The 23,677-nt window shown below is 42.8% G+C and overlaps 1 protein-coding gene across 3 annotated transcripts in view; it reads left to right on the forward strand.

The window, feature by feature from the left end:
• Window positions 1–20,127, forward strand: part of slit1a (slit homolog 1a (Drosophila)) — an 81,866-nt gene extending 61,739 nt beyond the window's left edge. The window contains exons 15-37 of one of the 3 annotated variants that reach the window (XM_029520842.1): window positions 740–763; window positions 3,401–3,545; window positions 3,678–3,752; window positions 3,860–4,003; window positions 4,121–4,264; window positions 4,357–4,523; window positions 5,283–5,415; window positions 7,093–7,161; window positions 7,246–7,317; window positions 7,429–7,500; window positions 11,172–11,243; window positions 12,336–12,499; window positions 12,589–12,713; window positions 12,813–12,910; window positions 13,108–13,247; window positions 13,451–13,544; window positions 13,686–13,823; window positions 13,913–14,141; window positions 14,245–14,375; window positions 14,472–14,665; window positions 15,625–15,913; window positions 16,513–16,724; window positions 16,817–20,127. In XM_029520842.1, coding sequence (XP_029376702.1) covers window positions 740–763; window positions 3,401–3,545; window positions 3,678–3,752; window positions 3,860–4,003; window positions 4,121–4,264; window positions 4,357–4,523; window positions 5,283–5,415; window positions 7,093–7,161; window positions 7,246–7,317; window positions 7,429–7,500; window positions 11,172–11,243; window positions 12,336–12,499; window positions 12,589–12,713; window positions 12,813–12,910; window positions 13,108–13,247; window positions 13,451–13,544; window positions 13,686–13,823; window positions 13,913–14,141; window positions 14,245–14,375; window positions 14,472–14,665; window positions 15,625–15,913; window positions 16,513–16,724; window positions 16,817–17,055 — 3,170 coding nt within the window. In that variant the 3' untranslated portion in view covers window positions 17,056–20,127. The remainder of the gene's footprint in view (window positions 1–739; window positions 764–3,400; window positions 3,546–3,677; window positions 3,753–3,859; window positions 4,004–4,120; window positions 4,265–4,356; window positions 4,524–5,282; window positions 5,416–7,092; window positions 7,162–7,245; window positions 7,318–7,428; window positions 7,501–11,171; window positions 11,244–12,335; window positions 12,500–12,588; window positions 12,714–12,812; window positions 12,911–13,107; window positions 13,248–13,450; window positions 13,545–13,685; window positions 13,824–13,912; window positions 14,142–14,244; window positions 14,376–14,471; window positions 14,666–15,624; window positions 15,914–16,512; window positions 16,725–16,816) is intronic. The other 2 variants (XM_029520843.1, XM_029520844.1) reach the window with 2 other exon arrangements.
• Window positions 20,128–23,677: the final 3,550 nt, after the last annotated feature.

A 23,677-nucleotide genomic window follows, 5' to 3' on the forward strand; every position in this document is an offset into this window, starting at 1 on the left:
AAACTTGGGGCCAAACAGGGTGGGATCATTCACTGTTTCTCCACCCCCCCCCCCCCCACATTTGTGTGTCTGGTTTCACATTCAAACCACTGTGAGCTGAGATCACTCAGGCTTGTGTAAGAGCTAAAGTTTCTGTATGTGCCCACCATTCCTCTGCCCTCTACCAGTCTCGGGCTCCTGTCTATCACAGCGCCCATCTGCCCCTGCTCGCTCATTGCTTTCCATCCACAAGGCTCAGGTTTCTTCCATGACCCCTCATCCCTTCACTCCTCTGCCTTGCCGTCCAGGCCTCACTATGTCCACACCTCTCAACCTCGTGCCCACTGTAGTGTTTATGCACTTCACTATGCTGCCGGGCTCTCTGCACTGCTGAGGTTTGACACTTCTTTATAGCCTCATTTGTTTCACCAGACCTGGTAAGGAAGGCAGTCCATGTGTTTTTCTCTTTTTTTCCCCCCTCAATTTGTCTTTTTTCTTTCCTTCTCAGTCTCCTTATTTTCCTCATTTCACGCTTCCTTGGCAACAGCCAAATATTTACCAACTTTTAACATCATTTCTAGTTCTTGTCAGAGATAGCCCTGTGCTTCTCTGTTTGACTGTCATTTGTGTTATACATAAGTCATGTGTCGTCATATATACATTTTATATATGACTTTTCTGAAGCATAGCAACACCACAGCTATGCGGACCAGACTGGTCTCACTGACATCCGTCCCTCTTTTTTTTTCTCCGATCACAGCCAAAGAGCAGTACTTCATCCCAGGTGAGTGGCCTGTAAATGTTCACACCTGTCATTGCCTTCCTCTTTCCTTTAATTATCCACCTACAGCCATTTAGCAGCCTCATTTTTTCCATTACGTTATTGTTCATTTAAATACATCTCCCCCACAGGTTTGAGGATAATTTCAGTTTATCAGCACTTGGGTCAAGTTTTGCCCTTGCTCTTCTTGGTATTAATGATACAGAGGAAAAATATATTTATTTTTATTTTTAAGCAAAACCACAAATTTGTCAAAGTTGTGGAAGCAAAAACAGGAAAATTGCAAAATTATTGGCCAAACAGCTCTTTATTCTCTCAGATTTCACTTTTTTAGTTGAATTTTCACCTACCATAATTGCCAGTGTTCCATTCAAATACTGAAGACTAAGTTGTATTAAATAGGACTCTTCTTTCGATGTGGTTTACGGTAGGATGATCTTTGGAGGAAATGGTCTCCACACAAAATAACATTTAAGTTGAAATTTAATTCAAATTTGTGCCTCTTGTGGTTTTTAAGCTAATTGGACCCACGAGCAGCTGAACCTATATGTGCATTTTAATGCAGCATAAGTATGCTAGCTTGTGTTGTGCTCTGTTTTCCTTACAAATACAGTCAAAAGGACATTGCTCTTTGCTTTGGCATAAGCACAGACAGTAACTCAGCAAGAGGGGCAGAAAAGCGAGGAGGGGGAGGAAAAGACAGAGAGGAAGCAAAGTGTGTCCTTTCTATCAGTAAAAGCTAAAGAAAATAAAGCCCACCAGAGGACCATGATTTCTATCAGTGGACGTTTCCGGACCTCTTAACAAGAGCACTTCCAAGAAAATAACTAGGAGGAGCAGTGATGTGTGTCGAACTCTGTCTGCCTGTGTGTGTGTGTGTGTGTGTGTGTGATAAGATGAGATTAAACTGGTTTAGAGAACAAATGGAAGTACTATGTAAGCAGAGGAAAGATCAAAGCCAAATGTGATTAATGAGAATTTCACCCTCCCCGAAAGATTCCAATAAAAGCCTCCACAATACGCACAATTGTACACTGAACACACAATCACTGACGGCACAGGAATTCCATAATACACTGATAATGAGGATCCAAGCTGTAGGGAATGATGAAACTTCTACAACACCAGCGATGAGTCATTTTACGCCTTGCAGAGGGAAAAACCTCATCCCTCTCCTCAATGTTTTCTCCGGCTTCGTCCAAATCTGCTGACTGTAAAAGTGTCGCCACTTTGCATTTGTGACAACGATGACGATGACTCAAGCTCATGAATCTCCCCCAGCTCTTCTACATCTTCAAGATCAAAGAGCTGTGCTGTACTTTCATTGCTTCCGCTGCTGCAGGAAATGCCTTGTCCTGTTGTCTTGCATAGGGAAGGACAACTCCTTAATGAACTGCATTACTGTGTCCTGACTTTCTGTATGCTCCACTGAGCCACCCAAAAAAATAAAAACCAACAAAACTTTTCATACAGGCAGCCAGGGGAAGCCTCTTCATAAATTCACTCTCCCGCTGTCCAAGCATAGGCTAATAACGTAAAGCATGAGGGTTTGGGGTTAGGTTATGGTTTTACATGCCGTTCAATTTATTTCGACAGATTTTTGATACCCAACTGTAAGATTCTGTCGTGGTTGTTTGAGATTTTCCTGCTCAGGATTGTGGTCTGCGTGCCCACCAGTGTCTCCCACTGACGTCATCTCCAAACCTCAGGCCGAGGTACACTGATGTGAGCATGCAAAAAAAAAATAATAAAAATAAAAAAAGGAAACAAGACCCAAAATGACATCCTAACAGAAAACCCAGATCTGTTCTCTTTCGATTGAACATTATGGCATGCATATACACACAAACACTGAAAAACAATGCACATTCCCACAGACACACACACATGTTCTAAGTGGATCCCATCGCTGTTCCATTATTAAGCAGCCATGATGTAACTGGCATCATGCTTTTTGGCACGTAACGTCTATTCATAGACAGAGGAGGTGCACACACACTCCTACTTGCTGCCTCATTCTTGCTCTTCGTCCAACAGGACAGGCATCTCTCTGCACCCCCACCATCCACCTTCCATTTTTCTTCCATCTGTCTTCTTTACCTCCTTTCTTCCTTTTTCTTTCTTGGATGCATTAAGGTCTCTCATGCCTTCCTTTTTCTGCCTCCTCCCCAGCTTTCCCTTAGAATACACCTGTCTGCACACACTTCCTGTGCATCATTTCATCCACCTCCCTCCCACATTTCTGTCTTTTTCTCTCCTCCAGTTGCTCCGCTGTGCTGGAGCTGGCTGTCCAAATCCTCTTTGCCATCCCTATCTCAATTTTTCCTTCCACTGTTCTTTTCACCCCACTGCTCCCGCTTTATCACTTCTCTAAAATAACTCACCCTTCCACCCCCTTCCCCTCACCCATCCGTCTCTCACCAATGAACAGTAGGAGAGCTGCAGGATGTTCTTTAGGGCACCTAAGGTTAACGATTAGCAAGGGAAGCTGCCTTGCAGGTCACAGCGGGACAAACTGCTGACATGTGTTGGGAGCAGATGCGTGACTGAGAGCATCATGGGAAAGTGTAGCGCATGATGAGGCTGATGTCATTTCGTGTTCTGAAAATATACAATTTTGCGTCTTTTTTTCCAACTCAGGCACAGAAGACACCCGTTTGAATAACGCCTGTAACAGCGACCCAGTCTGTCCTCCCAAGTGTCGCTGTGAGTCAAATGTAGTGGACTGCTCCAACCTGAAACTCACCAAGATCCCTGAGCACATCCCTGCATCCACCACTGAGCTGTAAGGGATTAATATGAACTAGCAGAGATATGAGACAAAATGAAAGGAAATATAAAGTTGTGGATGATGAAAATTAACTGGATATTTAATCGAGAACTATTTTTTAATTTTTATTCTGCACCTTTTGTCTAGCCGCCTTAACAACAATGAGATCACCACTTTGGAGGCAACTGGAGTTTTTAAGAACCTTTCTCAACTCAAGAAAATGTAAATTAAACTTCAAATTTTACTTTTTTTAACCTGGCCTTTCAGTACAGGAGTGATTTCTATAGCTTGTTAGCAATTATTTCTCTGACATGTTTTTATTTCCACAGTAACCTGAGCAACAATAAGATCACAGAGATTGAGGATGGGGCATTTGAAGGTGCGTCATCTGTCAATGAGCTCCACCTCACAGCCAATCAGATCGACTCTGTACGAAGTGGGATGTTCCGTGGCCTTGAGGGACTGCGAATGCTGTGAGCGATGCACAAACATATATAATCCTACACGAAGGCATGCTGGTGTTTGTAAGATGTAAGATGGCATTTCGGATTTTAGGCTGAAGCGCTTCTTTTTATCCTCTCTCTCTTCAGGATGTTGAGGAACAACAGGATCAGCTGTGTGCACAATGACAGTTTCACGGGGTTGCACAATGTCCGCCTGCTGTCTCTGTACGACAACCAGCTGACCACAATCACTCCTGGAGCCTTTGACACTCTACAGACCCTCTCGACCCTGTGAGTCCCTGACATACACACAAACACACGTTCGCAGTGTCAATTATGCATTTTTAAAGTTAGTGATCTTGCAATCTGTCCCTTTCTTCCAGGAATCTCTTGGCCAACTCCTTCAATTGTGACTGTCGGCTGGCGTGGCTCGGTGATTGGCTGAGGAGCAGGAAGATTGTCACAGGTAATCCTCGCTGTCTGCGTCCCGCCTTCCTGAAGGAGATCCCTCTACAGGATGTTGCTCTGCCTGACTTCCGCTGTGAGGAGGGTAGGTGGACGCAACCAGCTATCGTGATTTGCGACTTCCTTTCTCTTTGAATGTCCTCATTTGAGCAGTTTGAAGTTCTGTTGCACTTTTACACTTTAAATGAAGTAATCTGTCTCTTTGAAAGGAGATAAGCATCTTTATTATCACGGTGACAACCTCTGTGTGTGAAGCTAAACTGTCCGGATGTGACTGATGAGGGAGTTCACAGTGAACCCTGCTCCACAGCACATAATAAGCAAGAACTGCTAAACTGTCTGAGATGATCTTAAATAATGACCACTATTGTGTGACTCTTTTGTGTACTGAATAGATTGCTGCTCAGCAGTTCCTGACTTTCTGGTCGATGCTGGGCTGAGTGGAGCTATTGAGCTATTTGCCTTATTGACCAGTCAGCCTATTTACACCTGAACTAATGTTAGACTTATCTTCAGGCCTCAGGCAGCCTCCATTCTTTGCTCTTGCTGGTCGATATTACATTAGCGAGGCTCCTCTCCCTCTATCCTTTTTTTTTTACTTTTTGAATTTTTCACTTCCTCTTTTTTCACTGTCTTAATGTCTTACTGTAAGCTTGATGGATCATTTATATGGATTATTTGTGCAGTATCTGGTGTTTGGGTTTTCTATGTCTTTTTAAATTTTACATTTATTTATTTGCACAATTTATTCTTTTGTTGTTGTTTTTTTTCCAAGGCTTCCCCATTCTTCTGGTTATTCATCTGTGGTATATACCTCCCCTCTTTCTTCTTGTTTTTTTCCCAGGCCAAGAGGAGTCAAGCTGTGTGCCCAGACCCCAGTGTCCTAGTGAATGTACTTGCCTGGAGACCGTGGTGCGCTGCAGTAACAAGCACCTCCACACGCTGCCCAAAGGCATCCCCAGAAATGTGACTGAACTGTGAGTTCCTCTGAATTAATTATGCTAATTGCATTTATATCTTATCAGCTTGAGTTCCCGATATTATTGTTCATCTCTTTGGCTTTGATGGAGGCAGGTCTGGGAGGGAAACCGCCAAACCCATGGACACAGTAAAAAGGTAGAGAGGAGCTTAGAGGGGAATGAAGGAGATAAGAGTTAGTGAAAACCGTGGAAGCAAAGAGACAGATCTCATCACTTGCAGATGAGGAAAGGAGTCAATAAACCCTGCAGTTATTCTCTCAGACATTCTTCTTCTGTGTTCCCTGCAGCCCTCAGGGCTAGCACTGATGTCACTCTCACACTCAGAGCCAAGGATCCGTGTATGTGTGTGTATGTATGTGTGTGCACATATTTGTGTGAGGGCCAAAAGCCTGTCCACAGGAGTATAGGGGAGCAAGAGGACATTTTAATGAGCAGTTTTCAATGGAAAGGGGAGGGAGGGGAATAGGTCTGGAACTTTCCAATACCGATTCAAGTGGTTCCTTCTAACTCACACACACACATGGATGAACACACGCTGTGCAAGCCTTAAGGCCTGTCATTGTCCCAGCAGGTGTGACCAGGTGTGCCCCTCTGTTCTGGGCTTTCATCTAGTCATCTGGAGAGTTTGCTACTCCATCATTATCCAAAGTGTCCTCTACACCGTCATTACCCATCATTACCTCTGAACCCAAAGCACCCCCCCCTTGCATATTACCAGCAGGTCCTCTGCCCTTCCCGCCTTGAGCGCAGTCAACAACAATAGTGAGAGAAAGCCCCTGTAGCTCTGCTCGGAGGGGGCAGGCCCTAAATCGGTCATTTATCAAGGTGACAGCCCTCTGGTAGTACTTTGTGTTGGAAGTCAGCAGGGTGATTGCATCGCTGCAGGCATGTCAGCGTGTTAACAAACACATGCACGAATGCGCCCGCAAGTGTTTGTATCTAAGTCAATACAGAAAATTAAAATTTAATTAGTGAGGTGACTGCAAAAAAGTTCACAGAAGAGATAATCTTACCCACTTTGTGTATGGAGTTTAAATGTTAAATGATAAACACTAACCATGATTCCTAGGCTCGAGAGACAATATTCATAGTCAGAACAAGAAAAAAAGTTAGTGAAGGGCAAAATATTCAGCTGTTTAATGTAACCTGAGATTAAATTGGCTGCAACCGCTTGGGAAAAAGTGTTCTGTCTGAAAAGTGTGACATCCTGAAATAACCGCCTCCAGGTCCTCAACTAACCAGTTCACAATGAAAACTTATGTGCTGACAAAGAGCAGAATAACAAGAAGAATCCTGAAGCTTGAAATAAGAAGGCAGTGCTTATTTTAAACCAGCAATGTTTCATAAAAATGGGAGGAAATGTCAGCAAGTGAGGATGTAGAGTAAATTTTGGTGGGTTAGGGTTAATGGGTGGTATCTACACTCTGTCGCTCTTTTTTCTCTTGTCAGTTATAACATGTCTGTGTGTGTGATGACAGTAGTAGAGGAAAAAAAGTGTTGCAAGAAATATTCTTGTTAATGTTCTTAAATGTATGGACATCATGGGGTCAAAAAAAAAGTAGTTGAATGTGTTATTTTTGAAGACTGTCTCAGAATACGCTTCATATCATGACCTGAATTGAACATTGCACGCCTGCTGACTCATTACTGAACTATTTGTGTCTCTTTGTTCAGGTATCTGGATGGAAACCAGTTCAGTGTTGTACCAAAGGAACTGTCAGCTTTCAAATACCTACAGCTTGTGTAAGTTTGGTTCTGTCTTCTTTCTCTGTCTCTAAGAGGAAAGCGGCAAAGTAAACTTTTGCCTTTTTAAAATTTTGCTTTCAGAGACCTAAGCAACAACAAGATCAACTCTCTGACAAACTCGTCCTTTGCTAACATGAGCCAGCTCACCACGCTGTAAGTCCAGTCTCAGCCCCTCAGCCCAGTCGTTCCTTCTTCTGCTGATATTATGATGGAAACAGCTGAAATTACATAATGCATATATATTTAATTACTTTTACATTTCAGAATCCTCAGTTATAATTCCCTGCGTTGTATCCCCAAAATGGCCTTCAGTGGACTGCACTCTCTCCGTCTGCTGTGAGTTTATTTTCATATTTAAATGCAATTGTAGTATATATGGATATTTACATACATACTGCATACTGGTGTGTGTGTGTGTGTGTGTGTGTGTGTGTACTTAGTGTGTAGTGTAATTCATCTTAATATGTCAGTCTAGGGTTAAGTATTTTTGTCCTATTTTTAATACAAAATTTACAACACTTTTTTTCCATGCAAATCAAATATTTGAAATGTTATTTGTTGTCAAGTAATTTCAAGAGAACACTCAAAACAGCAACTTTGTCTGGAACAATTGAAGCTATTTTGAAAAAAAGAGTTCAAAAACCCAGAGGACTCGCTTTGAGACTAAATGAGTTATTAAGGAGGATATTTTTACTGCTCAGACTGACTACAGAGACGGTGCAGCAGATGCTGAGAATCTTTGATTGACTCCAGAGGACTGAAACATAATCTAAATAGTTATGACAGCTTGTGAATTCATTCTCACACATACACACATACACACACACACACAAAACCTCCGACTTGTTTTCTCTGTACAAATGGCAGCAGCAACATTGTTCGAGCTTCTACTGTACCTCTGCCCACACCTTGTCTTCAGACATCTGCACAGTCTGTTCATCTCCAAGCACCCCGAGCTCATCAGCGCTTCAGCGTCAGGGCCAAACACGCGCCCCCACAACCCACTGTACAAAATCACCCTGACACTGATTACCGGAGAAAGTTTGCCCTCGCTAACCATAATTGTTTCGACTGTGCCTCTGGGTTTTTATGAAGTTATGAAGTCTTTGATTGTGCACTCTTGGTGACCATGGACTCCCCGTGGATAAATTGGTCTGCTAAATAACTGAGATGTAGAATGTAAATGCATCTGACAGAAAGATGACGAGACCAAACCGATCTCTGGACCAACATTCAAAGATACAGCAGCTGGGTGCCTCACACTTTAACTCAAATGTACAGTTTAGTTCTGCCAGGGAGAAACAGAGACGAGGCCCAGCAGCACTCCACGCTCCATATGAGATTATGTATGCATCTGTGTGTGCGCACTGGTTCCTGAATTCATAGCCTACATGTTTGTCATTTGCTGGCTTTGTGCCGGTTAGTATGTGTGTGGGAGTAGACCTATCGGCCTTCCATGTGTGCTCGTAACAGGCACACTTTTTACTACAGACAACAAAGCTTCAACAAAGCCTCTTTTTACGGTGGGATTCGATTAAAGCGCCTGATCATTACGAGAAACAAAGCGAAAGGGCCCTTCTAGCATGGAATGAGTGTGAAGCTCGGTCATCATTAGCTGATGCCGCCTCGCCAGCCGGGGCGCTTTGCTTTGATCTCTAATGAAGCTGTGTCCGTTATTTCTGCTCTTACTCACTCACGCCACCTTTACTTCTAAAATATTCGCTGTACAAGTGTGCTAGACGCCATGTGAGGCCCTCCCCCAACACCACACACACCATATAAGCTGCAAGCGACAAGCTCACACACAGACACACACACACACACACACATAAATGTGTGTGTCTGGACTACCTTCTTGTCTCGATCAGACCAGATGAGTCCAAATGAAGTAGAAAACTTTGATGTCTTTACTGCTTGCATGATCAATCATACGTCTCCCATTAAATGTCAATTGGTGCCGTGGCTTTTTTTTTTTTTTTTGGCAGTGGCAGTGGGGGTGCAACAAAGCTGAAGTGACAATGAGCTCCATTTTATAGTTTCAACTTTAAGACTCCACAAAGTTCAAAGTTCAGAGTTGGTAGTTTCATAGAAACCACAGTGCGACGCCAAAGCTGACTACAAGCAGGGGAACAGTCGTGTGCTCACAAACACGCTGCTATAAAGCAGCACCTTCAGCTTTACAGAGCAGTAAAGAGGAGAAAAATCATTAACGCGCATGACTTCAAACAGCCTGGCATAGATGTGGTGTGGTTTGGTGTGAGCGTGTGTGATTGTGTGTGTGTGTGTGATGGTTATGGTTTGAGCTGAAGATTAATAAGCTGCTAATTGGCCTGCTGGGTATTAGGTGTGAGGTAAGTGAGCTGAGACAGCACTAGGGTGTAGCCCGTCAGGGTTTGGGTGGGAAGCTCCGAGACAGAAAGTGTGTACAAAAGAGTATGTTTTAAAAAAAAAAAAAAAAAAGAAGAAGTCAACAAAGTATAAGCTGGAACAGTCATAATCATCAGAGACATATTCTCAAACGGCTGTTGGACGCAGTCCTGTGAGAAAATGTCAGTATTACATGATTGTCAACACAAAACCCAAAGCAAAAACCCAAAACAGCTCAGAGGCCTCGCAAAAACTTAAAAAACATTATTAAGATGCAGGTGACAAAGTCTGTGTACATGTGTTGACTGCATTTTGAATTAAAAAGCATCATTTCTGCCTGTGCAGACACATCAAATGTAATTCCATTGTGTGAATTGCGCCAGGCCAGAGATAAGTTAACATTGGAAAAGATGGAGTGATGTAACGATATACAGCTGTAGAAAAGAAAAGCAAGAAGTCACAGAGAGTCAAACAGAGAGACGGTTAGTCAGAGAGTGGATCAGGTTTCTTCCTGGAGACTCCCTGACTCCTTTCTCCCATGAGATTTCTGCCTGGCTGGCACACTGCTGCTGGCTTCATGCCCTCAGTGTCCGAACTGTTCTCCAACTACCGTAATGCATTGTATTTGTATTTTCCCTTTTGTACTCAAGCACAGCTCTACCTCACCAAAACTGACCCACTCCACACTCCACACACTTTCGACCCGCGACTCTTCCACGCCTCACTGGGGATTCGCAGATCAACCAGTGAAGGACGTTGGATTTCAAAGTCTGTTCACACATCAGTCTTCTTCATCCAGGCATAGAGAGCAGATGTGTCATGTGTCGACACCGTGCATTGAGCTGTGGTAACATTAGCATGTGGTCAGCTGAGGGGCCGGAGGTGGTAATGACCCGGTGGATTACAGAAGCCATCCGTCATCAAGCCATTAAGCCGTGTTGGTTTTCACCAACAGAAAACATCAAGTTTATCTGTGCCCACACACAAAATTGCTAATTTTCTTTTTTTTTTTTTGGTCGTCTTTGTCCTGCATGTGGTGCAACTCTGCCCCCCCTTCTGTATCCTTGTTGGCCCTGCCAGCCAGACATATAGAAACTTGACACCAGTCTTTTCCAGACTTACAGTGCTACAGTGCTTCACATCTTTGCCAGCTGCACATGGCTCGACCAGAAATACAAACCACCTACCACCCGTTCAGAATGCCAACACAATACTAAAATACTCCTCTGCATTTCCCATTTTTAGTTGCCCAAATACAAAGTGTTGCATGTTGGCGTGCAGCTATCATTCTTTTTCATGACAGGTCAATTGGACTTCTTTATTCACAGTTTACCTTGTAAAGTCTGGGAAAATGAATTAAATGGTGATCGGTTTCCCAAGCTAACATTTTCAAATTGTTCATTTTGTCAGACCACCAGTTCAAAATCCAAGGATATTCAATACTGTGTCAACGGAAAGGACCAAATCCTCACACTTGAGAAGCTGGAAGGAACAAATGTTTTGCTTTTTTACTTTAAAAGTGACTCACTGGATTTATTGGTTATGAAAAGAGTTGCTGTTTAAGTTTCTCTCTTGAAAGGAAATATGTTCGTGGTTGTTCATTTTTCTTCTTTGTCGTTTTTCCATCCATCACTCCGAAGGTCTCTCCATGGCAACGAAGTCTCAGAGCTTCCTGATGGCATCTTCAATGATGTGGCATCTCTCTCCCACTTGTAAGTAGTCACACACACAAAACTTTAGTCCCCAGTAGCGGCCTATGTGATACCATCTGCACTAAGTTTGTGTAGTCTCCAGACGCGCACACACACTTACAGGCACAGAGGGGGTCTGGTCAGACAGTCAGAGAGTGTGGCTCACAATGGCCTGTCTGTAGTCCTCTATGGTTGGCTCCACATGAGCCGAGCCCTCCGTTAATCAGCCACAGTCGTGTGGTCGGAGCAGCACACAGACCCCTCTACTGTCTCATCTCCCCCTGACATCTCTGAATCACACACACACACACACACACACACACACATTCTCCATGGTCTGTGGACTTCAGTATTTGTTTTGGTTTGTTTATTTATGTCTGTAATTTTGTGTGTTCGTCGGCTTGTGTGATGTTGTAGCCATTTGCACATGGATTTGGGGTCATGTGTGACGCTGCGAGGGAGTGCCTCGGCTGTGTGCCCTCTGCCATCCAGCCGAGAAACCTGCATCATCCCGTGACGGTCACTAATCAATAGACCTATCAGTGTCAGAGTAATAGAGGAGGCAGGGGAGGACACATAGAACTAAACAAAGACGTTTTTTTTGTACAGCTAGGCACAATTCAAGGCTGCATGAAAACAGGGGGAAGGAAAGGATGGAGAGGGAGCCATTGATCCCCAGTCACAGTCAAGTAGCTTTCATGTTAGCAGATGTCAGGTGTCAGCTTTTGGGCCGGCCTGAAAGATGAATCTGTGCTCCGCCGTAATGGAACAGCATCGATTTAGGAGTGTTTGTGCATCTAGCAGGAGGACAGAGTGCCATTGATTCCTGGCCACCATGACAGAGGAGGTTAAGAGTGCCGTCTGTTCACACCTTTGCTTATAATTGAGAGGCCCTCCTCTAGATGGCGTCTGGCACAAATTGGCATTGAGTATTAACCATAAAATCAGTTTTATTGTGAGAGAAGCAGTATTTTAGTTATAGGGGACTGTTGAGTTTTTTACCTGAGGCTGTAGAGACATCTGGTGGCGAAGGGCTGCAGTGGCATGACCAGACTTTCCTGCTGAACTACGTGAGGTTGAAGAGTATCATTTAGAAGTTTTCCGCTCTGTCAGGGCGATTGGTGCCAACCCGTTGTACTGCGACTGTCGCCTGCGCTGGTTGTCTGACTGGGTGAAGACTGGCTACAAAGAGCCTGGCATCGCCCGCTGTGCTGGCCCACAGGGCATGGAGGGAAAACTGCTGCTCACCACACCAGCAAAGAAGTTTGAATGCACAGGTGAGTTATCGTGTTGGACATGGAAGTGTAATCCCAGTAACACTACCATCCACGTAAAATTGACTCTTATTGTTCTGGTGTTTCCTCAGGGGATGTGGACACTGCAGTGCTGGCCAAGTGTAACCCCTGCCTGTCCAGCCCCTGCCTGAACCAAGGCATCTGTCACAGTGACCTGGTGGAGATCTACAGGTGTAGCTGTCCTCCAGGATTCAAGGTCAGAGCTACACAATGCCACACACGTCTTTGTGAATGTCTACTTCAGGGTAACACAGGGGTAATGTCAGTGTTTTCCAATGCCTGTGTTTGGTCTCAGGGCAAGAACTGCGAGACAGCTCTGAATCCCTGTGCCAGTAAACCATGTGCTAACGGAGGAACCTGCCAAGTCAGCGAGGATGAGGAGGGACAGTACAGGTGAGGTTTCGAAATCTGGTAACTACTTACTTTGCATACTGGTGTAACAGAATTACTCACTCAGTTACTTTTTGAGAGAAGGAATTAGACTAACTATATCGAATTACTTTGACTGGAAATGAGTGCAGCGAAGGATTTAAATGTTGTTTCATAAAGAACTTGATGAGGAAACATTATGATTGTGTGTCCTCTGACAGCTGCATATGTCCACTGGGCTTTGAGGGCCCCATGTGCCAAACCAACATTGACGACTGTGAAGACAACTACTGTGACAACGGAGCAACCTGCATCGATGGAGTCAACAACTACACTTGCTTTTGTCCCCCCTACTACACAGGTTACTCCAACTCAACACACTCGTCTACTTTGTTTGTTTGTTTCCATGTCTACCTTCAATTTAAAAAAAAGAATAATAATCATGAACTAATCCTGCTGTAGTAATTAATACTGAATGACCTTCCTGATTTGCTGACTTTGCTGGATGGCTCTTGCTCTGTGTTGTACAAAAGTTGATAGTTTTTCAAATGTGACTCTGTGTAGGAGAGATGTGTGAAGAAATGGAGGATGTGTGTGCCCCAGAACGAAGCCCCTGCCAACATCAGTCTACCTGCCTCATCACCTCTGCTGGACCCAAGTAAGAATTTCCTGCTGCTGCATCAGATACACTGAAAAATGATGTTGCATTATATTTAGAAATATGTAATATACAGGGCTGGAGGTGCTGTAGCTTTGTCCAAGCTTGTCTTGATTCCAGCACTGTGTTTGTGTATTGCAGGTGTGTATGCTCTCCTGGTTATGTTGGTGAATACTGCAGTATAAACTATAATGACTGCGTGGAGCACCGCTGTCAGAATGGAGCTCAGTGTGTGGACGAGCTAAACGGATACTCCTGCATCTGTCCTGAAGGATACAGGTGAGACGAGCACAAATCCAAAATACACAGGATTTACTCGAGTCTGCTCGGCTCCCCAGACTGATCCAGCACTCCATTTTTATGTTCAGTGGTCAGCTTTGTGAAGTTCCCCCATCTCCGCTATCCCTGTGTGAGCTGGCTGACTGCCAGAACAACGCCCCCTGTGTGGAGCGAGGTGGACGGGCTCTCTGCCAGTGTCCCCCAGAGTTTGGGGGCCCACGCTGCGAGAAGCTGGTCAGTGTCAATTTCATTGACAGAGACTCCTACCTGCTGCTCTCTGACCTCAAGAACTGGCCTCAAGCTAACATCACCCTGCAGGTAATGATAGTGTATTAATGTGTGAAGTTTTTTATTTGTTGATATCACATTTCTAAAATTTGAATAATTCAAATTCACAAGCCAAAGCATTGTCTCCCTACAGGTGTCAACAGCTGAGGATAATGGTATTTTGCTATACAATGGAGACAATGATCATATTGCTGTGGAGCTCTACCAAGGTCATGTCAAAGTCAGCTACGACCCCGGCAGCCAACCAGGACATGCCATCTACAGGTAAGGTGGCATGTGGCTGCAAAAACCTCAACTTGCCTGTCAACACTGATTCCATACTACTGACTAACTTATGCTGAATCTGTTTCCTTTTTCCAGCACTGAGACCATCAATGATGGTCAGTTCCACACAGTGGAGCTGGTGACCTTTGATCAGATGGTGAACCTGTCTATTGACGGGGGTCTCCCTACCACAATGGACAGCTTTGGGGCGGTGCGGCCCCTCAACAGGGAGGCTCCGCTATACGTGGGGGGTAGGGGCCCTCTCCAGAACACACCTCCCTCCTCTGCAGGCACTCTTAACTACTACACTACTGTCAATCACCGCCCCTCCCCCTCGCTTTGTCACCACTGCAACCAACCCCTCCCCTTAACCATGCAACCCCGTGCTACCTCCCCCAAAACCGTGCCCCCCACCCACACCATTCTCACCCCAAGTCAGGACTGTGTTTGCTAGCGATGCATTAACCAATAGCTAAATAAGCATGGACTTCTAAATACACCAGATTCAAGCTCAACAGATAATCCTTAAAATGACACGACGACGTATGGTGAATAAATAAGACACACACAGGACCGTTGTCAAATGAAGCTATTTTTAATCACAGCACATTTTATTACAGTGTGCAGACTACACCCCCTAGTGACTACCAGAAGAACTACCAGACACAGTCTTCAGACCTGTGCTGTAATTGCATGGTTTTGCTTGCATAAATTGTAACTGTATCTATTTGTGGTGTGTGATTTAGCCACTCTTGACAAAAATTGACAACAATTGGAAGTCCAAATTTTGAAATTTCACTTATTTATGAAAAAAACAAGGCCTGTCTCATTTGTTTTCATGTAAGTAGCATTGACATGATGGTTTGCTCAGGAGTGGCTCAGAATTTCTGCTGTTGCGTCAGTGCTGTGCAGTGTTGTGTTGTGTTGTGTTGTGTTGTGCTGTGCTGTGCTGTGCTGTGCTGTGCCTCATTCTTTCAACGCTACAGGAGACCTTTCCCACACCTCTTTGCCTTGTGCTGTCCTCTTTCAAGGATTTTGTGTCTTGTAGTGCACATGCAAAATATCAAAGTCAATTTGAAAAAGAACTGCTAATATTAATTTGACATGCTGTATATGCACTGTGGGGACACCTGTCTGAAAACTCCTTCCTCCATTATGCTCATACCAGCCCTGTGTTAGCTGTCTGTCTGTGGTCCAGCATGCACATCCTCACACATAAACAGCATCTGTTTTCTCTCTCCTCCTGCAGGCATGCCAGTGGATGTACACTCGGGTGCGTTCCGTCTCTGGCAGATCCAGAATGGTTCTAGTTTTCATGGCTGTATCCAGAACCTGTACATCAACAATGAGCTCCAGGACTTTACAAAGACCCAGATGAAGCCTGGCGTGGTACCGGGCTGTGAGCCCTGCAAGAAGATCTACTGTGTACATGGCATCTGCCAGCCTGATGGGATCCAGGGACCAGTGTGCCACTGCCAGCCAGGCTGGAGCGGGCCACACTGTGACCAACCTGCTACCAACCCCTGCCAGGGCAGCAAGTACGTTACTGAAAGCAACGCAATTCTGAAAATCAGGAAAATTGTGCCCATTGTTTTCTCATATAATAGTGCCAAATAGCACATATTAAGACGTTCTATTGCAAAGAAAATCCTGCATTCACACCTTACCAAAGTAAAAGCACACATTTTATCAGGATAATGTATATAAAACAGCTCCTGCAACTGAAATATTAGCATATCAACACACAGTTAACACTAATGCAACAATGTGCGTGTGTGTGTGTGTGTGTGTATAAGAAGGTATTTTACTTTAGAACCAACAGATCCAAGTGATTTTGAGACAAATCTGAAAGATGATGAAGCAGAAGTTAAAATCTGGCAGAAAATTTTGCACAGATACCTTAAAATAGTACTCAAAGGGAGAACTTGGATAAATGTTATTTTGACAGTATCATTTCTACCATTAATAATCAGCGAATATTTTATAATACCCTTCATTGAACAGAGTGGAGGCACAGCAAGGTAGTCCTTTTTTGTCAGTAATATTTGGGATTTTTTTTTTGTGCTGAAAAGTCATCGTGCTAGAATTCAAAGGAAAAAAAAAAAATCATATTTTCTTCGGTATCATCTCTTACTAGATGCGTCCATGGAAAGTGCATCCCTCTGGACACTCAGTCTTACCGCTGTGAGTGTGTGGAAGGTTACCGCGGTGCCCTGTGTAACCAACAGGGAGAGCTCTTCAACCCCTGCCGCCGCCTGGCCTGCAAGCATGGCCGCTGCCAGATCTCAGACACAGGAGACGCATACTGCCACTGTGAAGGCGGTTACACTGGGGAACTTTGTGACACAGGTTGGTGTGATCAAAAACACAAAAATAGGATTAAAAAAAAAAAAAAGGTCTGATATCAAGTATGGGGGTGGTTCCTTGTTTCCTGTTTCCAGAGTCTGAGTGCCGGGGGGAGCCTGTGCGGGACTTCTACCAGGTACAGAGAGGCTACGCCATCTGCCAGACAACACGCGTAGTGTCTTGGGTGGAGTGTACCGGAGCCTGTGACACGGGGGCCTGCTGTGCCAGCCAGAGAATGAAGCGCCGGAAATACACCTTCGAGTGCAGCGATGGCACCTCCTTCAGCGAGGAAGTGGAAAAGACCATCAAGTGTGGCTGCGTGGGCTGCATGTAGCACCATTCACTCACACTTTCTGACGCTGCCGCAGAGCAGAAGATAGAGAGGAAGGAAGAAAGAAAGGAAGGAGGAGAGAGGACTGGAGGAAAGCGAGGGAAAGAGAGCAAGAAAGAGAGATTATAAAGAATATATATAAAACCTCTATCTATATATTATGGACAACAATGTTTGTAAAATAGGACATTTCCTCCCCTTCCAAGGGTGTGTGACCTACAAGTAACACAGAGAAACCAACATCACGAGCAACAATGTAGAAGTGACAACATCAGCAACAAAACCATTGCATCTGCAACATTGTTCCAAGGGGTCCAGAGAATTCAAAGGAGTTGCATTCAGAGTGAGGCATCCCTACAACCCGATTTACCCAGTCTGAGTTCCCCATCCATCTACAATCTTTACCTTGTGGAGGCAGTGAGGACGGTGGCGTCCAGCCTGGCTAAGAATGCAAAAGAGAGGCAGACGAAAATGAGAGAAACAGAGGGAAACGAAGAGAGCTGGACCGTTTGACTTGGCAAAGCTATCTTGAGTTGAGCTTGGCTGGGTTACCTGGACTGGGCTGGGTACAGTGTGGGTTGAGTTCAAATTCTCTGCCAGGATACAGTCATCCATCCACACATGCACATGTAGAAGGGAACAAAGAAGGTAGAGTTAGAGCTGCACATAATCCAGTGCGGGGGTCGTGGCTTGGAGGCCAGGTGGTCTGGGGTCACAGTTGTTTGCTGTGAGGTACCGTAATAGAAAAACTCCATAAAACTACAGACGACACTGACTGGCAGCACTGAAAATGGCAGTCATACACCTCTCTGAAGAAAATGATCACACATGCATGGCATACATACATACGCGCAGTCTTGCCACTTATAAAAGTGACAGAGCTTGTGAGGTGCAACTGTCAGTTCTGTTCATACAAGAAAAAAAAACAAGCTGATGCTGGCAGGGCCGAGTGTTTATCTGTCACCAAGCATGCATTGCCTCAGGGTTAGGATGATTTGTATAATCCCGTCCCTTCTGAGCAGGAGGCCATTTATCCAGGCTCCTGTTGATGCTTGCAGTATTAAAATTGTGCAAACTATTGCATGTGTGGAGAAGAGTTTGCCAACAAGTATGTAGAGCTTCTTCTGAATATCATTCAATCTTATTACAAAACAAAAGGTTGCAGAATCATCTTCTGATTTTTGTTTTGTTGTGTCTAATTTTTCATATTGATTTGTTTTTATTTTTTTTATATTTTGTTTCTCATGATGCAACCTAACTCCTTTAGCTGTACGTGATCCCTCCCCAACAACCCTTTATATAGAAATGCCTAACAGATTCTAATATATATATATATATATATATTTGTATTTCATTTTGGTATAGTATTTTTCTATGTTAAAGAGTAAGTCTGTTTCTGGAAGCTTTGGGACCAGTGGAAAGGCATTCGGTTGGTTCCCTAGGTGTTTTTATTTGTTGATCTTACTTGCTCCAACAAGGTAATTACATTAATTGGCCAAAAATACAGCAGCAGGTTGGCCTTGTTGTATAGGAGGCAGTATTGGTCTAGAAATATGTTTAATATTGTATATGTTGTCTTCCATGTGAATATTACATCTAATTCATGAGAGTCTGTGCTTGTTCTTATTTATTTTATCTAAAGGCGTTTTCCTGTAGAAAGCAAAAGGCCGAAATGTTGCTGACTTTCAAAGGTTTTCAAAAATTTCAAAAAGATGAAAAAACTTAAATAATTCATTTAAAAAAAATAGCAAAAAAAAAAAAAAAATCTGTAAGGTATTTGTAACATCAAGACAGTGTTTTTCTCCTCTCTGCCTCAGACATTCCTCCATTCGCTGCAGGAGCTGGGACTAAAAGATGTCCCCTTCAAATTTACCTTGTAATTACCATACCACACATAAAGGCTTCTGATTGTTTTCATGTTCTTTTTGTTTATGTGCTGGGTTGTATTTCTATCATTTTAATTTGAGAGTTGTTCGCCATAGAAGGATGGTGTTTTTAGTTCAACGGAATTAAAAGTAGTCAAGCTCAACTGATCATAAGCTGCTGTCAAGCCAGAAGAAATAGGATGAAGTTGCCCCTGTGGACAATGACCATGGTGTCATCCTAGATCTGGATGGAGCGTTATAAGCTTATTAATGACAGATAATAAATAAGAAAAGTCTGGACATTTCAGTGTCTGTCAGTTCTGACTGGCTATCCACACAAAAAAAGAAGAAATGGTGCCAATTACAGTGAACACAACAGTCATACCTGAATGTATAAATGTGTATAGATAAATATGACCTATGCTTACTCATGAAGTGGTAACTTTTAGCTGTTATTTAGTTTCCAATGTAAGATATAGAAATCACATACTGTTGAATAAGTGACAGTCCATCAGGATGGCTTAAAACACTGTTCTCCCTGCAGATTGGGATTGTGTTTATCCATTTTGCTGATCTAAATGTTCAAAGTCTCTATAGTGTGAAAGGCTGCAGGCTCAGGTCGCAGCTCTCAGTACAATGCCACATCACAGAGCTCCTATTCATATTGCTGCCCATGGTAACTTTGTTTTACATGCTGTTGATGTGATCCCAGTGGTGTACAATAACATTAAAAGAAGATTTCATAAAGGATACTGATGAACAGTCACTGTAATTCTTAGGCGTTGTGCCTCATAAAGGTGCATATTTATTCCAATGTGGCTTTCTTTTCATGTCTCCTTTCCTTCCTCTGCGCTGATCTATACTGGACTGGTGCATTCAACTTCCTGGTAGACATCTTAGTGGTGCTTGTGCTATATTGAGATGTAATTCAGTTATCTGGTCACATGACCGGAAACACAGATTTTCCATCATATGAACTGTATACATGAATATGTAATTGTAAACAACATAATGTCTCTGTTGTATTGAACTGGTGCAAAAACTTAAGAAAATCCCCAGTTGGGTTCTGTATGTTTGCTTTTTTGTTACAGATGGTGGGATTGAACTGAAAAACTCCCAAATAATGCTGAATGTATGTAGTGCCACCGACAAAATGTTTACCAAACTTCCACTCTTTTCATTAATTAAACTTAAATGTGTGTGCTTTTAACAATGTGTTGTCTTTTTTTTTGTTTGTTTGTTTGTTTTTGTTTAACTTGATGTTTTCTTTGTTACTCTTTACAGCAGGTGATTGTTTTTTGTTTTTTTGAAGTGAAAGTGAGTGAAAGACAAAAGAGCTCAACCAAAGCTGGTCAACTTACAACCTGAGTGCTGGCAGATTTTTATCAAGAGGGAGCGCAGTGCAACAGAGGAAGTGAATAAAACTGTTTTCTGTGTGCTAATTGGCAGAGACTTCACCCGCTGACTGCAGAGCCTGGCTTACAACACCGAGGTATGAACGGGGACACCCGTTGGTAAATTTAGTGGAAAATAAATATTCCTTTTGTTTCCATTTTAAAGGTTTCTCGTGGCCTCCCAAACAGGACATCCCATGTCTCCATCTAATTATCCACTCCTACTGCCACTATCCATACAAGTCTGTTTGTTTTTCCCATGTGTTTGGCATTGCTGTGTCTGTGTGTGAAAACTATTCTCTCAGAGGAAATAACGAAGCCTCCGGTAAAGAGACCATTTTCTAATTAATTGACCCCATAACTGACACTGAAGATGGCTACAAAATAACAACATAACATCCCTGACAGATCAGTATGGCATCAGTCAACATTTCTCGATATCTCCTAGCACTCAGCACACATATTCAATAAAAATAAATTACTTGGAATTGTGTTTCCAGCCGGGCAGCATGGCGGCATAGTGGTTAGCGCTGTTGCCCCACAATAAGCAGGTTGTGGGTTTGGTTCCCGGCCTGGGTCCTTTCTGTGCAGAGTTTGCATGTTCCGTGTCTGGGTGGGTTTCCTCTGGGTGCTCCGGTTTCTTCCCCCGATGTGAGCTGGGATTGGCTACAGCAGCATCGTGACCTGGATGAAGATGAGTGAGTGTTTCCAGCCACCTGGCAAAACTTGAGTTAAATTTTAGCTCTAATTTCCGCCCACATCTGAGAGAAATATCTAGCTTTACCTGCTGAATTCACTCACATTCAGAGCTTCTTGAGGAAACTGACTAAATTTGCACCTGCTTCTCAATACTGAGGGCAACTGCAGAGTGGGGTCGCAGTTTTCTCTGTTCATTACGATGAAACTCCAACAATATCAATAAATCTGCTGAAATTATTTTTGAAAATAAGCTCCATTTAACTTCAGAAAACACACTTTTTTGCTATTTTTTTTTTTCAGGATCATAGTTCTGCCATGGAAACATGGCTGACAGTAACAGCGTACAGCTTATGCAGCACGTTCAATCCATTTGGCCAATTTGCCAAATGAGAAGAAATACAAGCTCAGTTTGCAGCCTAAAACTACAACTCTGTACCAACGTGACACTTCCTATCCACGTTCCTCTGTGCTAAATAAGGGGAAACTGGGGCAGTTGATTTTTGCACAACCATAGTAGAATAGAAGAATAAGTAAGTAAAACATCACATACTGCATAATGTGTCACTTTCTTTGAATCAACAGAGGAGGGTCAGCAAACAGTCAGTCCTTCCGGTGCTCAGCAACTGCAAACGAGAAATTCACATTCAATGAGGTTCGTGAATCAGAAATATCAGACTTGAATGACTGATTTGAAGTGAAGGTGTTCACTCACCCTGACTTTTCTGCAGGAATAAGGTGATGTAAAAAAGTGTTTACCAATCTGTCCCACAGTGGGAGCTTCCTGTGGTGCTCAGGACTCCCGCCTGTGAACCGTATGGCAGGTTGTGTCAGGGTCCCTTCATGTGAAATGCCTTCATTGGCTCCATCAAGGCGTTGCCCCAAAGCTGGCAGACTTGCCATGTAGGCACAGTCCAACAGGACAACGGGTTGGTCAAATGCCCAGTTCTCATGACAACAATATGAATGCCTTCAAGGAGAGGGGATCCATTAGCATATATGCCCTTGTTGTACAATTTATTGCATATGTGCCAAACTCAAGGCGGAGCTAAGTCAGCTAAAGTTAACCTTCCAGAAAAACAACAAACTGTCACAATTACTGGTTGTACCGTTATTCTGCCCCTCTCAACCGTGACAAAAAAGTTTTGAACAAAGTTAGTGTCATAACTGGTGTTGGATGATATTTTTCTTTATTCACTTGGATAGTTTGATCCTTGATTGATGGACAAATAACCTGACAAATTAAACAGATTTATGTTATAACAAAGCAATTTGCAAATATATATTTTCTTTTTCAGTCTATGTAAATGCATATGTAATATTTGTAATTTGAAGTAATACATTCAGAGTTATTATGGAGTAGTTACATTTATTATACATTTGGTTACATTTAGTTACATTCATACTGTCTTACAGTTACACGTGGCCCTTTGAGGGCAACCATCATGCTGATGTGGCCCTCGATGAAAATGAGTTTGACACCCCTGATTTATTGAGTGGAAACAGGGCAAAAAAAAAAAAAAAGGTTGAGATCCGTAAGGGAGCTCTGATGCAGCAGCTTTTCCTCTGAATTCTTGCATTTAAATCTCATTTGTTTCGAGGGTTACTGAGTCCTCCTGTTTTCACAGTAACAACAGCAACTTGTTCCAACACACACACACATACACACACACACACACACACACAGCTTTGTCTGGTTAAATAACATGAATAAGCCAAGAAACCAAAGATAAAATTCAAACATCTTTATATCAACTCCAGCAAAAATACAAAGTTCTTAACATAAAGATGTATCATTCTTGGGATTACCACAAATAAAGCAGTTATTTCTTTCTAATATACAAAATGAAAATCTTTAAATAGCAACTGTAAAGAATAAACATGTTCAAGTCTGATATTTGGTGGGCTGTTTTAGATTTGCTAAATTCATTAGCCTGCATGGTATTCTTAAATAACAATAAAAACATGACAGACATGTTTTGCATTTACAGATGACTTACCCTCTACAGAGAATTGACCATAATAAAAAATAACACTGTGCTAAAACTGAAATTTTTCCATTGACAAACACTAATGCAAGTTACTATTGTGGAAGTAAATTAACTTCACATTATGAGAACATCTGCCTGACAGTCAATGACAATAAAAAACAACATGACAATAAAACTGCAACATACTTGGATACACAAGTCAGAAGTGTGACTAGACTACCTCGAAAATGTCATATCCAACTTGTGAATAATCAAGGGAAGGAACTTATCACCTTGTAATGTGCCATTAATGCTAAAGCGGCCAGATACTTCATTTATATTAACCAACCAAATATACACACATTTCAGGCCTTTTTTTCCCTTAGAAATATTAAGTGACACAAAAGCATGTATTCCAAAGCTGTATCAGATCTCAGATGATTTTTCCCATACATCTTTTTGATACGCACTAAATGTGCATGCATAGTCTTGAACAGGCTTAGTATTTTCAAACATCAGGGGAAAAGAGACAGTTCTGGTTCTCCACATCGAAAAAACATGTGGCACATGCAGAAGCAGTTAAAATACTCAAAGTGAAGTCACAATTATGAGCAGATAACAATGTGGGCAAAAGTCACAGGTAGAGGTGATAAACTTGGAAAAAAAAAAAAAAAAAAAACAGGAAAAACAAAACAAAACA

This window comes from Echeneis naucrates, chromosome 15 (genome assembly GCF_900963305.1).
Source record: "Echeneis naucrates chromosome 15, fEcheNa1.1, whole genome shotgun sequence".
In the NCBI taxonomy this organism is placed as follows: domain Eukaryota; kingdom Metazoa; phylum Chordata; class Actinopteri; order Carangiformes; family Echeneidae; genus Echeneis; species Echeneis naucrates.